General features: G+C 28.1%; 1 protein-coding gene across 8 annotated transcripts in view; it reads right to left on the reverse strand.

Moving 5' to 3' along the window:
* The window catches only part of LOC119606779 (matrix metalloproteinase-14), an 85,257-nt gene that overhangs the window by 36,727 nt on the left and 33,508 nt on the right, over nt 1–15,022 (reverse strand). For 5 of the 8 annotated variants that reach the window (XR_005231689.1, XM_037960366.1, XM_037960363.1 and 2 more), the window contains exons 1-2: nt 13,229–13,863; nt 278–642 (exon numbers count right to left, since the gene is read on the reverse strand). Coding sequence is in view for 7 of the 8 variants with exons in the window: in XM_037960366.1 (XP_037816294.1) it covers nt 278–547 (270 nt within the window). In the remaining variant the exon portion in view is untranslated. Of the gene's footprint in view, nt 1–277; nt 643–13,228; nt 13,864–15,022 lie in introns of those variants that run through there. The other 3 variants (XM_037960365.1, XM_037960364.1, XM_037960370.1) reach the window with 2 other exon arrangements.

The raw sequence follows: 15,022 nt of genomic DNA on the forward strand, positions 1-15,022 counted from the left end.
AGAATTTTTATAAAACTTTTACTAACAAACTTTTTTCGTACACATTAAAAGCTTTAAGTTTAATTAAGCTTAATAAAGGATAAGAAAGCTTTTCTATTTGAGTATTTTTTTGTACACATTAAAAGCTTTTGAAAGCTCAAGCATCTAATACTGTTCGTCCATCACGAACTTTTATTTTATAACTTTATTGATAAGGACAGTCTATTTCAAAACTTTTAAAGCTTTTTTTGTAGATTTTTTCATAAATATTCTCTTAAAAGGTTTTTTTGCCACTTACCTCAGCTTGCGTTGTCGTTGACACTGGTCCAGATTGGACTGTGGCTATAATTGTTAACAGTACGGTTAAACCTAAGAACACATAACTTTGGCGGGTAGACATTTTAAGGCTGTTTGAGCTTTTACAGGTGGTGGTGGTGCTTAATAATGAATTTGAGATGACTGTTGCTGCAGATGTTGACGTTCTAGATGATAAAGTCACTGGCAATGTTTGAAGATTATTTCGTCGTCTTGTTGTTGGAGGTGGTGGTAATTGTTTACTATTAAACATATTCTATTTAAAACACTTTAATTTTAACGATTATTTTGTTTGATATGTGATAAAAAAGGCACGCTTGTTTTTAGTTACACTGAGAGAAATGAAATCTAAAAAAAAAGAAATATGTATAAGAAAATTAATAAAATTGTTTTATTTTTATATTATAGTAATTTACGTTAATTAAATGATATAGTTAAGTTAGCTTTCAAAGCTTTCTGGCAACTGTGCAAGTTTTTTAAAAACTTGCTTACTTTTATAAATATCTCATAAGTGCTCTTTTATTTTTAACATTTTTCAAATATTTTTAAATCTAGCATATATTTGAGTTTGGTATTTTCTTTGTAAATGCCAACAGGTTGAATTTAACATGAAAAATGTTGAAGAAAATAAAAACAAAAACCTCAAAGTAACGGAAATAAAACCTAAATAACTTGGCAAAAGGGTTAAATGTTAAAACTAGCCAACAAAAAAAAAAAAAAAAATAATGTATGTAAATAACTGCAATACCCCCTTAACTTTAAAACGCTATGAAATAATAAATAACCCAGCAAACAAAGTAAGGAACAATTCTAACTAAACAAAGTTTACATGTTTTTAATAGCACTCTCATAAACTTTTCACAAAGCTTTTGCAATACTTTGTTTAATATAAATCAAATAATTAAACACAACATTTGCTGGGTTATTACCACTATATAACTTTCACGCTGAGTCTATAGATTTTCTATGTCAGATACTAGAATACCATCAAGAAATGCCATGGCAAATATTATGTACATTTTTTTTTTGCAAATAAAAACTGTCTGTTGAAAGGAAGTTTAATGGTGCTCCATACATCAGCTCTGCACTTTTTTTATTTTTATTATTAGCATTTCAGTTTTTTTTTAATATTTATTATGACATGGTTATAGTATTTTCATTTTCAGTTTGTCTAAATTTAGATTTCAATTTGTGTAAATTTTTCATGTTTTGTTTTTTTTTTTGCTAAATTTGTTGGCTTTTCTTTGTCTATTTTGAGTCTTTTTTTTTTCATATATATTTAGTTAATTAAATAAAAATAATAATTAGAAGTTTATTTAAAGATTAAAAGGCTTAGTTTTATATTAAATGGTAGATTATTTTTTAAGATATATATTTGTTTAAGGATATAGATATTAGTTGTTTGTTTCCACTTTTCTTTTTGGGAGGAATAAACTTTGAACACAATTAACAAAAGTTAAATTTTTATTAAGACTAACTGATTGTAATCCAAAGACTAATACATAGTCTAGTTCACAAACTACTCAATAGATCAGTTAATAGACTATTGAATTTACTAAGCAATATACTAGTCAACACTCCAGTTAATAGATTAGTCAATAGACCAGTTAATAGATTTATCAATAGACCAGTTAATAAATTAATAGACTCGTCCATAAACAAGCCTATAGACTAGTCTATAGACTAGTCAATAGACTAGTATATAGACTAGTCAATAGGCTGGTCCATAGACTAGTAAATAGACAAATTTTTAGACTAGTCAATAGGCTAGTTTATAGACTAGTCAATAGACTAGTTCATTGACTGGTCAATGGTCCATAGACTAGTCAGTAGACTAGTCCATAGACCAGTCAATAGGCCAGTTAATAAACTAATCAATAGACTAACCCACAGATTAGTTAATAGACCAGTATATAGTCGAGTCAATAGACTAGTTTATAGACTAGTCAATAGACTAGTCCATTGACTGGTCAATAGACTAGTCCATAGACTAGTCAATAGACTAGTCCATAGAACAGTCAATAGACTAGTCCATAGACCAGTCAATAGGCCAGTTAATAAATTAATCAATAGACTAACCTACCGATTAGTCAATAGACCAGCATATAGGCGAGTCAATAGATCAATTAATAAACTAGTCGATAGTTAATAGACCAGTCCATTGACTAGTTAATAGACTAGTCAATAGACGAGTTTATAGACTTGTTAGTAGACTAGTCCATAGACTATTCAATAGATTACCCAAAAGACTAGTCCATAAACTAATCAGTAGATCCGTTAATAGACTAGTCAATAGACTAATCCATAGATTAGTCAATATACCAGTATATGGGCTAGTCAATAGATCAATAAATCAGTCTATGTACTGATCTATTAACTATTAACTAGTATAGTTAATAGATCAGTACATAGACTAGTTAATAGACCAGTCCATAGACCAGTTAATAGACTAGTCGATAGGCGAGTCCATAGACTAGTAAATAGACTAGTTAATGAACTATTTCATAGACTATTCAATAGATTAGCATAGACTATTCAACGACTAGTCCATAAACTAGTCAATAGACCAGTTAATAGACTAAGAAATAAACTAATCCATAGATTAGTCAATACTTAGACCAGTATATAGGCTAGTCAATAGATCAATTAATATACTATCAATAGTTAATAGACCAGCACATAGACTAGTTAATAGACCAGTCCATAGACTAGTTAGTAGACTAGTCAATAGAGTCCATGGACAAGTCCACAGACTATTCAATAGATTAGCCAACAGACTAGTCCATAGACAGGCCAATAGACTAGTCCATAGACCCGTTAATGAAATATTCAATAGACAAGCTCAGAGACTAATCAATATATTGACTATTTAACAGATTAGCCAACTGACTAGTCCATAGTACGTAGACCAGTTCATAGACTAGTCAATAGACTAGTTAATAGACTAGTCCACAGCCTAATCAATAAACTGGCCCATAGACAAGCCAATAGACTAGCCCATAAACTAGTCAAAAGAGCAGTTCATAGACTAATCAATAGACCAGACTAGTCCAAGTTAAATCGCCTTAATTTTATCAAATTAATAACAAATCAAATTAAAGTAAACCCTATTAATTAACACAATTTGATCACTTTATGACTTTATTTCCGTTTACAATAGCATTAAATTATATAGATTACAAACTAAATAAATATTTACTTTTTTTCTTTTGTAAAATACCATAAAAAATTATTTGTTAAATATTAACCAAATGAATCACTTTAAACAAAATAATTTAAAAAAAACTTATTAACCTTTTGAAACTGCCATATACAACTCATATTTATTAAAGGTTCTTTATTTTGTAATTTTTTCCCCCATCAATTGCTATATGACTTGTATTTTAACAAATATTTACAAAATTTGTATTCTTTTCTTTGTTCAATATGAACAAATATTTGTATTGAGTTTCGGCACAACTCAATAAATAATGTAATGAACTTGACATTATTAAACTAAAGAATAATATAAAAAACAATGAAAGTTAAGAACTTTTTTTTCGTTATCGCCAAAAAAACCAGCAGTTGACAAAAATTATTGATTTTAGTACTGCATACCTGGGTAATACATAGATCGAGTACATACATACATATTTCAAGTGCCATAAATTTTAGTTTTATCGAAACAAAGATAATGAGTTACAAGTGATTACCTCTAAATTGAAATATGTAGTAGAAGTAAAACCCCGAATATATAATGAACTATTATCTGTAAGGTCAAGTTCCTGGCGATGACAAACTATGGGGAAATTTTAATTTATATTTGTTTAGGTATTTTAGTAATATTAACAGAAGGTAAATAGGGAAGGAATTCAAATAAATAGCAAATAATTACAAATAGATTAGATCAAGACTATAGCCAATACTATATATCAATCTATAATCAAGACTATAGACCAGTCAATAATCAAGATTATCGATCAATCTATAGTCAGGAATATAGTCTATAGGTAAGACAGTAGTCTTTAGTTAAAACTATAGATCAGCCTATAGTCAAGACTAGAGGTCAGTTTATAGTCAAGAATATAGATCAGTCTATAGTCAAGACTATAGATCAGTCTATAGTAAAGACTGTAGATCAGTCTATAGTAAACACTATTGATCAGTCTAAAGGTAAGACTATAGATAAGTCTATAGTCAAGACTATAGATTAATCTATAGTCAAGACTATACATTAGTATTTAGTCAAGACTATATATCAGTCTATAGTAAAGACTATAGATCAGTCTTTTGTCAAGACTATATATCACTCTATAGTCATGACTGTAGATCAGTCTATAACCAAGATTGTAGATCAGTCTATAGTCAAGACTATAGATCAGTCTATAGTGAAGACTATAGATCAGTCTATAGTCAAGACTATAGATCAGTCTATAGTCAAGACTATAGATCAATCTATAGTCAAGACTATAGATCAATCTATAGTCAAGACTATAGATCAATCTATAGTCAAGACTATAGATCAATCTATAGTCAAGACTATAGATCAATCTATAGTCAAGACTATAGATCCATCTATAGTCAAGACTATAGATCAATCTATAGTCAAGACTATAGATCAGTCAATAGTCAAGACTATAGATCAGTCAATATTCAAGACTATAGATCAGTCTATAGTAAAAATTATAGAACAGTCTATAGTAAAGATAGATCAGTCTAAAGTCAAGACTATAGTTTATAGTCAAGCCTATAGATAGACTGTAGATCAGTCTATAGTCAAGACTAAAGATCTGTCTATAGTCAAGACTATAGATCAGTCTATAGTAAAAACTATAGATCAGTCTATAGTCAAGGCTATAGATCAGTCTATAGTAAAGACTATATATCTAGTCTTTACTATAAAGTCAGGACTATAGTCAAGACTATAAAACAGTCTATAGTCAAGACTATATATCAGTCTATAGTCAAGACTATAGATCAGTCTATAGTCAAGTCTATATTCAAGACTATAGATCAGTCTATAGTCAAGACTATAGATTAGACTATAGAACAGTCTATAGTCAAGACTATAGAACAGTCTATAGTCAAGACTGTAGATCAGTCTATAGTCAAGACTATAGATCAGTCTATAGTCAAGACTATAGATCAGTCTATAGTCAAGACTATAGATCAGTCTGTAATCAAGACTATAGATCAGTCTACAGTCAAGACTATAGATCAGTCTAAAGTCAGGACTAATGATCAGTATATAGTCAAGACTATAAATCAGTCTAAAGTCTAGACTATAGATCAGTCTATAGTCAAGACTATAGATTAGTCTACAGTCAAGACTATAGATCAGTCTACAGTCAAGACCAGTCTATAGTAAAAACTATAGATTAGTCTATACTAAAGACTAGTCAAGACTATAGATCAGTCTATAGCCAAGATTGTAGATCAGTCTTGACTGTAGATCAAGCCTATAGTTTATAGTTAAGGCTATAGTTTAATATGTAGATCAAGCTTCAGTCAAGAAACCTATTCAATGAATTGTAAAAAGTGCTCTTGATGTTTTGATATGATGACTTTTACAATTTTTTAAAACCCCTAATAAGTAGAGTATTCTCTACCAAAATATTTGCTCAGATAAACTAAAATGTTTGTCTATAGCGTCAAATTAGAGTCTGAAATAAACATTTAGACTTAAGACTACAACAAGTAAATAATTTAACAAAAAATTTAAACAATTTGTTATCTTATCAGAAATAACACAAACGCAAATGGAGGTATACTTTAGACTTAAATGTTTGTTATTATTGATAAAAAAATTAAATAAAAAATATTTTTACCTAAGAAAACTTATATTATCTTTTGTTCTAATTTTTTCGCCAAAATTGATTTTAAGTTATATTCTTTTTAAAGTTGTTTAATATACAAAAATGAAACCAGTTTTGTTAAATTTATTTTTTTATTATGTCCCAAGCTGTGATGAATTTTAATATTTTATATTAAAAGACGAAAAAAATATTTAAACTTTTTACACGTTTTTTTGTTAAATAAAACAACAATTTTAAATAAAATGTGTGTTAAATAAAAAAAATAAATATATACGTTTTTACTCTCTAGTTTGGCGCATAAATAAATAAATATTCAGTAGAGATCGATAGCCATAAAAAAATAATACAAATTATCATTTTATTTGGCGTAGATTAAAAAGTACTCTATGACTGGCAGCGACAACAAATGACAATGGTTGAGTACAATGACTCATGAGCATTTTGAAGTGTGAATAAAATAAGTTTATTCGGTTTAAAACTTGCAAATGATACTTTTTGAAAAAAGTACTTAAAAGGTACATTTTCAAAATTTGATAAATTGCGTTCGTTATTCTCTTAAAGCAGGGCTCTTTTCAATTCGTTTTTATCCAGCATTCAAATTTATTTATTTATTTATTTTTAATCTTTTATTTTCTTTTTTTTATTGTCACAAAACTTCATAATATTAATTTGTTTTTGTTATTTTATTGTGTGTGTGTTTATTTCATTGTTTTTGCAATCAAATAATTTGTGTTTTTTTTTATAAAAAAAATTTAAATATTTTGTTTACACTCATCATATTTTTTTACACGCAAAAAAAGACAATTTTTTTGAGAAAAAAAAAAAATGAAATGACTCATTGAAAGTTTCATTTAACAAAAGATATGTTAATTTCTTTCATACTTGGCAAATAATTGGTTAATTAAGTTTTGTTTTTTTTTCTGAATTTTATTTTCAAGAGAAATTAAATAATGGCTGCAGTCTCCCTTTGAACAGATTGAAATCTTTACTGAACCTAATATTCAATTTTAATGATTCTAAAACCTTTGAAATGTTTTGTCGCTAAAAAATTTGTTACAAATTTTGATAAATTTTCTTCCTTTAAAATTTTTTTAAACATTATTTTGAAAGGATTTTTTAGGCTTTAAATTTTTATCGCCATGGTTACAATTAACCAAATTTTTTGTTTAATCAATAATTTTATTGTTTTTAGTTTATTTGTTTAAAGGAAATTTAAGTATATTTTTAAAGGTTAATTTGTTATATTTAGAACACATTGAAAAAAAGTTATAAAATTACAAAATGACCCAAATTTTTTAATAAGAAAATTTTTAAAGAAATCAGACACCTTTGGCACCATTTCCAGCTGCTTGTTCAGCTTTAAAACAGCTGCTATGATTCTGAAAAAGGTTCCAAAGGAAATTATAGAGAAGAACATAAATAAAGCTTTCAGAAAATTGAGCCGGTAATTTTTTAATTTGGATTATATCAATCTATAGTTTATAATATAGATCGGTTAGTGACGAGATCAGTTTATCTGTACACTAATCTATGTAGATCACTCAATAGGGAAGACTAATAGTCAAAGATATTGATCAGATTATAGTTAAGACTATAGATCAGCTTATTAACAAGACTAAAGATCAGCCTATAGTCAGGATTATAGATCAGTCTATATTCAAAACTGTAGTCAAAAATATAAATCAAGAATATAGTAGTCAAGACTATAGATCAGTATATATTCAAGACTATTGTTCAGTATATATTCAAGACTATAGATCAGTCTATAGTGAAGACTATAGATCAGTCTATAGTGAAGACTATAGATCAGTCTAAAGTCAAAATTAAAGATCAGTCAATACCCAAGACTACACATCAATCAATACTCAAGACTATAGATAAGTATAAAATAAAGACTATAGATCAGTCTATAGACAAGACTACAGTTAGAACTAAAACTCAGTCTATAGTTAAGTGTAAATAGCAGTCTATAAACAAGTATAAGTATATGTATATCATACTGTAGTCAAGATTGTAGATCAGTCTATAGTCAAGACTATGAGTCAGTTTGCAGTTATGGCTATAGATCCGTATATAATCAATACTATAGATAAGTCCATAGTCAAACCAATAGTCAAGCTTATAGATCATTCTATAGTGAATCTATATATTAGTCAATTGTCAAGCATATTGATCAGTCTATAGTCAAGACTATACTTTAGTCTGTAGTCAAGATTACAGTTTGGTCTATATATATAGATTATTATATATTCCAGACAATAGATCATTCTGTAGTCGAGACTATATATCAGTCTATGATCAAGACTATAGATCAGGCTAATGTCAAGACTATAGCATTCTATAGTCCAGACAATAGATTATGCATTAATAAAGACTAAATAGAGATAAGACTATAGATCTGCATAAGGTCAAGACTATATATCAGTTTATGATCAAGACTATAGATCAGTCTATAGTCAAAACTATAGATCAGTTTATATTCAAGACTATACATCAGACTATAGACCAGTCATTAGTCAAGACTGTAGATCAGTCTATAGTCAAGACCATAGATCAGTCTATAGTCAATACTATAGATCAGTCTATAGTCAAGACTATAGATCAGTCTATAGTCAAGACTATAGATCAGTCTATAGTCAAGACTATAGATCAGTCTATAGTCAAGACTATAGATCTGTCTATTGCCAAGACTATTGATCAGTCTATAGTCAAGACTATAGATCAGTCTATAGTTAAAACTATAGATCTGTCTATAGTCAAGACTACAGATCAGTCTATAGATCAATCTACTGTCAAGACTGTAGATCAGTCTATAGTCAAGACTATAGATCAATCTTTAGTCAAGACTATAGATCAGTCTATAGCCAAGACCTTAGATCAGTCTATAGTCAAGACCATATATCAGTCTATAGTCAAGATCAGTCTATAGTCAAGACTATAGATCAATCTTTAGTCGAGACTATAGATCAGTCTATAGTCGAGACCATAGATCAGTCTATAGTCAAGATTAAATATCAGTCTTTAGTCAAGTCTGTAGATCAATCTTTAGTCAAGACTATAGATCAATCTTTAGTCGAGACTATAGATCAGTCTATAGTCGAGACCTTAAATCAGTCTGTAGTCAAGACTATAGACCAGCTTATATCCAAGATTATAAATCAGCCCATAGTAAATGATACAGATCAGTCTATAGACAAGACTATAGGTCAGTTTATAGAGAAGACTACAGATCTGTCCATAGACAAGACTGTAGGTCATTAATAGATCAATTTTTAGTCAAGACTATAGTTTAGTCTATAGTCAGATCAGACTTAGTTAGATCAGTTTTTAGTCAATCTGTCTGCATTTCTTTAAATTATAACAAAATTATTTAAAATTTTGCAAATTCATTTTATTTTCTTTATTGGAATTTCCCCTTCTTTTCAGCCAACATTTAGGCATATAATGAGTCATTTAACTTTTATTATTTCATATCTTTCATTTGAATTTAAATGTTGTGTTTGTTAACTAATGCTGTGTTTTGTTAACAAATGAGTTTAGTGTTTTATTATTATTTTTTTTTTGGCACTCCCTAAAGACTAATTTAATTTAATTTTTTTAATGTACATAGATATGTTATTTCTTTATTTTATTTTTACTTATATTTTAAAATTTTATTAAACAAAATTTAACAGTGTAAAGGTACTTTAGATGATGTCACAGTTAAAACGTATAATTTATATTATTTTTTTTTTATCTTAAATAAACTTTTGATAATGAAATATTTGTTATTTTCGAGCAACGTGCAATTTTTATCAATATTTTGTATATTGACAAAACGTTTAAAAAATTATCAAAAAATATTTACTTAGAATGCTATTTTGAAAAGCTATAAATAAAACGAGAATTTATAGAATTTAGACATATTTGAAATGTTAAATGAATCTAATAATGAAATCATTTATTTATAGGGGGATATTTTTTGTTACTAGAACAATTTTTATTTTTTTTTTTTTAAATTTGTATAAATTTATATGAACAGATATCTCTCTATATCATTTAAAATTAACGGCTTTTAATAAATTATCAAGTAAATGCCCTTTGTAACCACCAGCCCACATAAAGAATTTTATTAAAAAAAAACTTTTTAATTGAAATTGATCTTTCTGTTTTTAATAGCCTTTACAGCACCAATAAAGAGTTGTTAAATTTTTTTCTTCTTCTTCTTCTTTTTCCACAATTCCCATATAATTTTATTTATTTATTTTTCTTCTCTATCACATTAACTTTTTAACTAGACAACGTATAAGGACAGTTTTTGTAACTCAAACTATGAAATACATTAAAGCATCGTTCCACAGAAATGTCTAGTCTCCGATACCGGTCTTGCTTTTGTCTACAACAAGGGGCATCTGTAATATAACTTACATACCACATCCATATGTATCTACAATACAAAAAACAAACAGGATTGTGGGTTTAACAACATTCTTTTGTTGCAATATTTTTTTTTTGTTTTATTCTACTCTATACAAATAAATTTATTAAATAAATAAATTGAATTTAACAAAAAAGGGAACAATATAAAAGTTTTTTTAAATAAAAAAACTTTTTTTTAATAGATCATTGAACTGCAAGTCAATTTTTGTTTTGTTTTATCACCAATTTTCATCATTATTATTATCATTACGAAAAAAAAAGATACAAATGTATCTGGATGTGTATTAAAAATATATATTTGTGTAGTTTTTTTTTTTTTTTATTAGAGAATAACGGGTATTATATGGAAAAAAAGGCTCGCTCTTTGTGCGTAAAATAACAATAACAACAAAAGAGATCTTACTTATACACTGTCACAAAACTGTAAAAATATTTCTTAATGAGTCGTTGTGCATTCATTGTATTATAATTGGTGGTTAAAATCAGAGGTTCTTAAACTTTTTTAAAATTCTAATAACGGAAATGATAGATTAGAGAGCAGTCTGTAGGCAAAAACTACAGATGAACCTGTAGTCAAGACTATAAATCAGTCTGTAGTCAAGACTACAGATCAGTTTGCAGTCAAGACTACAGATCAGTCTATTGTCAAGACTATATATCAGTCTATAGTCAAGACTATAGAACAGTCTATAATCAAGACTATAGATCAGTCTATAGTCAAGACTATAGATCAGTATTTAGTCAACACTATAGATCAGTCTATAGTCAACACTATAGATCAGTCTATAGTCAAGACTATAGATCAGTCTATAGTCAAGACTATTGATCAGTCTGCAGTTAAAAATACAGATCAGTTTATGGTCAAGACTATAGATCAGTCTATAGTCAAGTCTGTAGTTAAGTCAAAATATAGTTGACGGTCTGTAATTTAGACTATAGACCAGTCTATAGTCAAGACTGTAGATCAGTCTGTAGCCAAGACTACAGATCAGTCTGTAATAAAGACTACAGATCAGTCTGTAGCCAAAACTACAGATCAGTTTGTAGCCAAAACTACAGATCAGTCTATACCCAAAACTACAGATCAGTATGTACCTAAAACTACATATCAGTCTGTAGTCAAGACTACGGATCAATAGTTCCGTCTATAACTAAGACCATAGATCAATCTAGTCAGAACTACAGATAAGTCTATAGTCAAGACTACAGATCAGCCTTTAGCAAAAAAATACAGATCAGTCTTTAGTCAAAATTACTGATTAATCTGTAGTCAAGACTACAAATCAATCTGTAGCTAAGACTAAAGATCAGTTTAGTCAAAATTTCAAATCAATCTCAATCAATTCAAGTCAAAACTATAGAACAGTTTACAGTCAATTTCTAGTTAAAACTACAGATCAATCTGTAGTTAAGACAACAGATCAGTCTATAATCAAAAATATAAACAAAACTATATTCTGTAGTCAAGATTACAGATCAGTTTGTAGGCAAGATTATAGATCAGTCTATAGTCAAGACTACCGATCAGTCTATACTCAAGTAGTCAAAACTATAGATCAGTCGATGTTCAAGACTGCATATCAGGCTATTGTCAACACTACAGATCAGTCTGAAGTCAAGATTAAACATTAGTCTAAAGTCAAAACAGGCAAATGACAAGACTAGAGATCAGTCAGTAGTCAAGAGATCAGTCTGTAAGACTCTAGATTAGTTTGTAGTCAAAACGATAAATAAGTATGAAGTCAAGAATAGAGATCTGTCAAGACTAGATATTAGTCTGTAGTCAAGACTATAGATCAGTCTGTAGTCAAGACTACAGATCAGTCTGTAAGCAAGACTACAAATCAGTCTATAATCACTACAGATCAGACTACAGATCACTATATGCTCAAGACTATAGATCGTTCTCTAGTTCTCAAGTTGTAAAGATTGACTTTCAATTGGTTTCAAAACTATTAAAAACAAAAGTTTATAATTTAAGAGATGCGATCCTTAAGTGAAAATCCCGTTAACCCCGATAAATGACAATATTTATATAAAATCTTTTATCTTAAATCTTGAGTAATCAAAATTTTCATAAAATTTCTTTTCAAAATCAATCACTAACTAAAATTAATTTCTTATAAAACTTAGAACCGACATTGGTTTTAGCTTTCAGTTAAAAAAGTACCTATACCCGATTGTTAATCGACGTCATTGGTTTTAGCTTCCTCTATAAAACTTTCTCTATAAATCGGTATTTTTTATTAAAATTTCAAATCATTCCATTATGAAATTGAATAAATTTCTAGTTAGGAATGTTTAAATTTATTTTAAAAGAAAAAAACACTTTTGCAGTAAATTAAAAATATAAACACATTAATAAAATAACAGTAAAAAACCGGCTAAGACTATAAAAATGCGTTATATTCTTAAAGCAAGATCAAGATCACTAGAATGATCAACACTACAAATGATAACAGCAGCAGCATCATCGTTTGGGAAACCCCTGCGCTTTAGGAGCAGATGAGAAGAATAATAATAATGAACATGATGCCGATGATGCTGTCACTGCTGATTGTTAATATTGTTATTTCTGAATTATTTTAATGCACTTTTTTATTCTTCATTAGACTTGAGAGTTTTTAATTGAAGACAATTAAGGGGCTTAATGTTTAAATTTAACTTTTTTTTGAGTTTATTAACAAAAATTATTAAATATTTTTAAAAATTATGCTTACTTTTTTTGTAGTTGTTTGATAGTGTAACTTTTAAGTGGTTTAAAGATAATATTATGTTTATTATTTTACTAAAATTTTGTTAAATTATTTTTCAATATTTTTTTTCTTTTGTGGCAACTGTTTTGTTTGTTTGCTTTAAACAATTTTTTATTAAATTCGTTAATAAAACTTCTTTTATTTTCAAAAAACACTTTGCACTTTTAAGTTCTTTTTATTAGTTTTTTTTCTTTATATTTTAATAAAATTTTAATATTTTTTTTAAAAAAAATTTTGCGTTTTCTGGTTCAAAAATGTTCGTTCGATTTTATTTATTTTCAATATTCAAAAAATTCTTAATTAAAATTTAAAAGTTTCTGTTTAAAACCCGCGTTATTATTTAAAAAAAAAAAGAAAAATTTAGTTTGTTATTCTATCAAGAGGCGGAGCTGTTAACAACCTCTTGCTAAGGCGAGCAAATTTCAACTGATTTTTCGAATTCACAATTTGTTAAAACAACAACCTCAACGTAATCATCAACATCATCATCTGGTTGCTATTTAGTATATTTTTTTTGTTATTTCTGTTGTTGTGTGTTATTATCGTTTATTTATCGTTTCTTCCCAACATTCATTGACTAATATCGAACTATACTACTAAACTGATCGCTCACCAGCGATCGCTTTGCTTTAAAGCTTTGCCAAAATGCACAACGACAAAAAAAGCTTTTGTTTTGTTTGAGCAATTGCAGAGAACAAAGCAAATAATTGATAGCTTTTTTTCTTTCTTATTTGTCATTAACAGTGCCGGAGGGTGTGCGAGAGAGTGGATGAGTGAATGAGTGATCGTGAGAGTTTCATTTGTTTAGCATTTTTTTATGTGATCTCTTTGGTTAAAAATGATTGAAATACATATCATTTGTTTATAATTCCCAATAAAGTTACCAACCAATTCAATGAATCATTTTATTATTCCCATTAACCTTATGAATATTTTCCTGTGATTTTTTAAAAATTTAAATTTTTTAAGAAAATTTCTCTAATTTTACAAGTTTGGCATATTAATTATCTTCCAATAAGTTTTAAAAATGTATTCCTTGAAGATTAAATTATATGCTTTCTTATGTATCTTATAAAAGTTGTTCAATTGGGGATTTTTCAGGGAATTCCCGACTATTCGCGAATGAGTATTTTCAGAATTATATTAGCTTTGTACTATGTACATCGAAAAGCAGAAATTATTGAAATTATTTTTCCTATTCATAGCACTATTTACTAAAAAGTCTTTATATTTTCTTTAAGAAGAATTCAACTGGTATAGGACTAGTCCAGTGACTGGTTCTTTGTAGTAAATCCTTGGTACTAACTCTTTACATGAAGTGAATCTATAACTTTAACATGACTAGGTGTTAGGAATAGATAAATTGACAGACTTCTGAGCAAAACTAAACTGTTTCGTTTCATGATTGCGTGAGCGGGAACTTATCGGTTAAACGAATCATTATTAGTTATTGGATTAACAACAATATTTTACAATCATTCCCTAGAGGGTTAATTGACACCTTTTAAGCATTTTGCTACAGATTCCTATCTAATTTGTTATTGAATACATTTAAAACAGTTTAATACTCTTTAACATGTCCCAGATATAATCTAAAGGAACATGTTATACATATTCTAGAGACAAAGAAACTGATAAGGACTAATGGCTGTGGCTGATACTTTCAGATCTAACATCATTTGTAAAGACTATAGGTATCTGAGTTTCATGAAACCCCTAAAAAGTTAAACTTAAGTCCCCCCCGGGGCATGTGTATTG

The sequence above is a fragment of the Lucilia sericata genome, unplaced genomic scaffold, assembly GCF_015586225.1.
Source record: "Lucilia sericata isolate MDLA Ls3-8-SP2 unplaced genomic scaffold, ASM1558622v1 Contig000622F_arrow, whole genome shotgun sequence".
NCBI classification, from domain to species: domain Eukaryota; kingdom Metazoa; phylum Arthropoda; class Insecta; order Diptera; family Calliphoridae; genus Lucilia; species Lucilia sericata.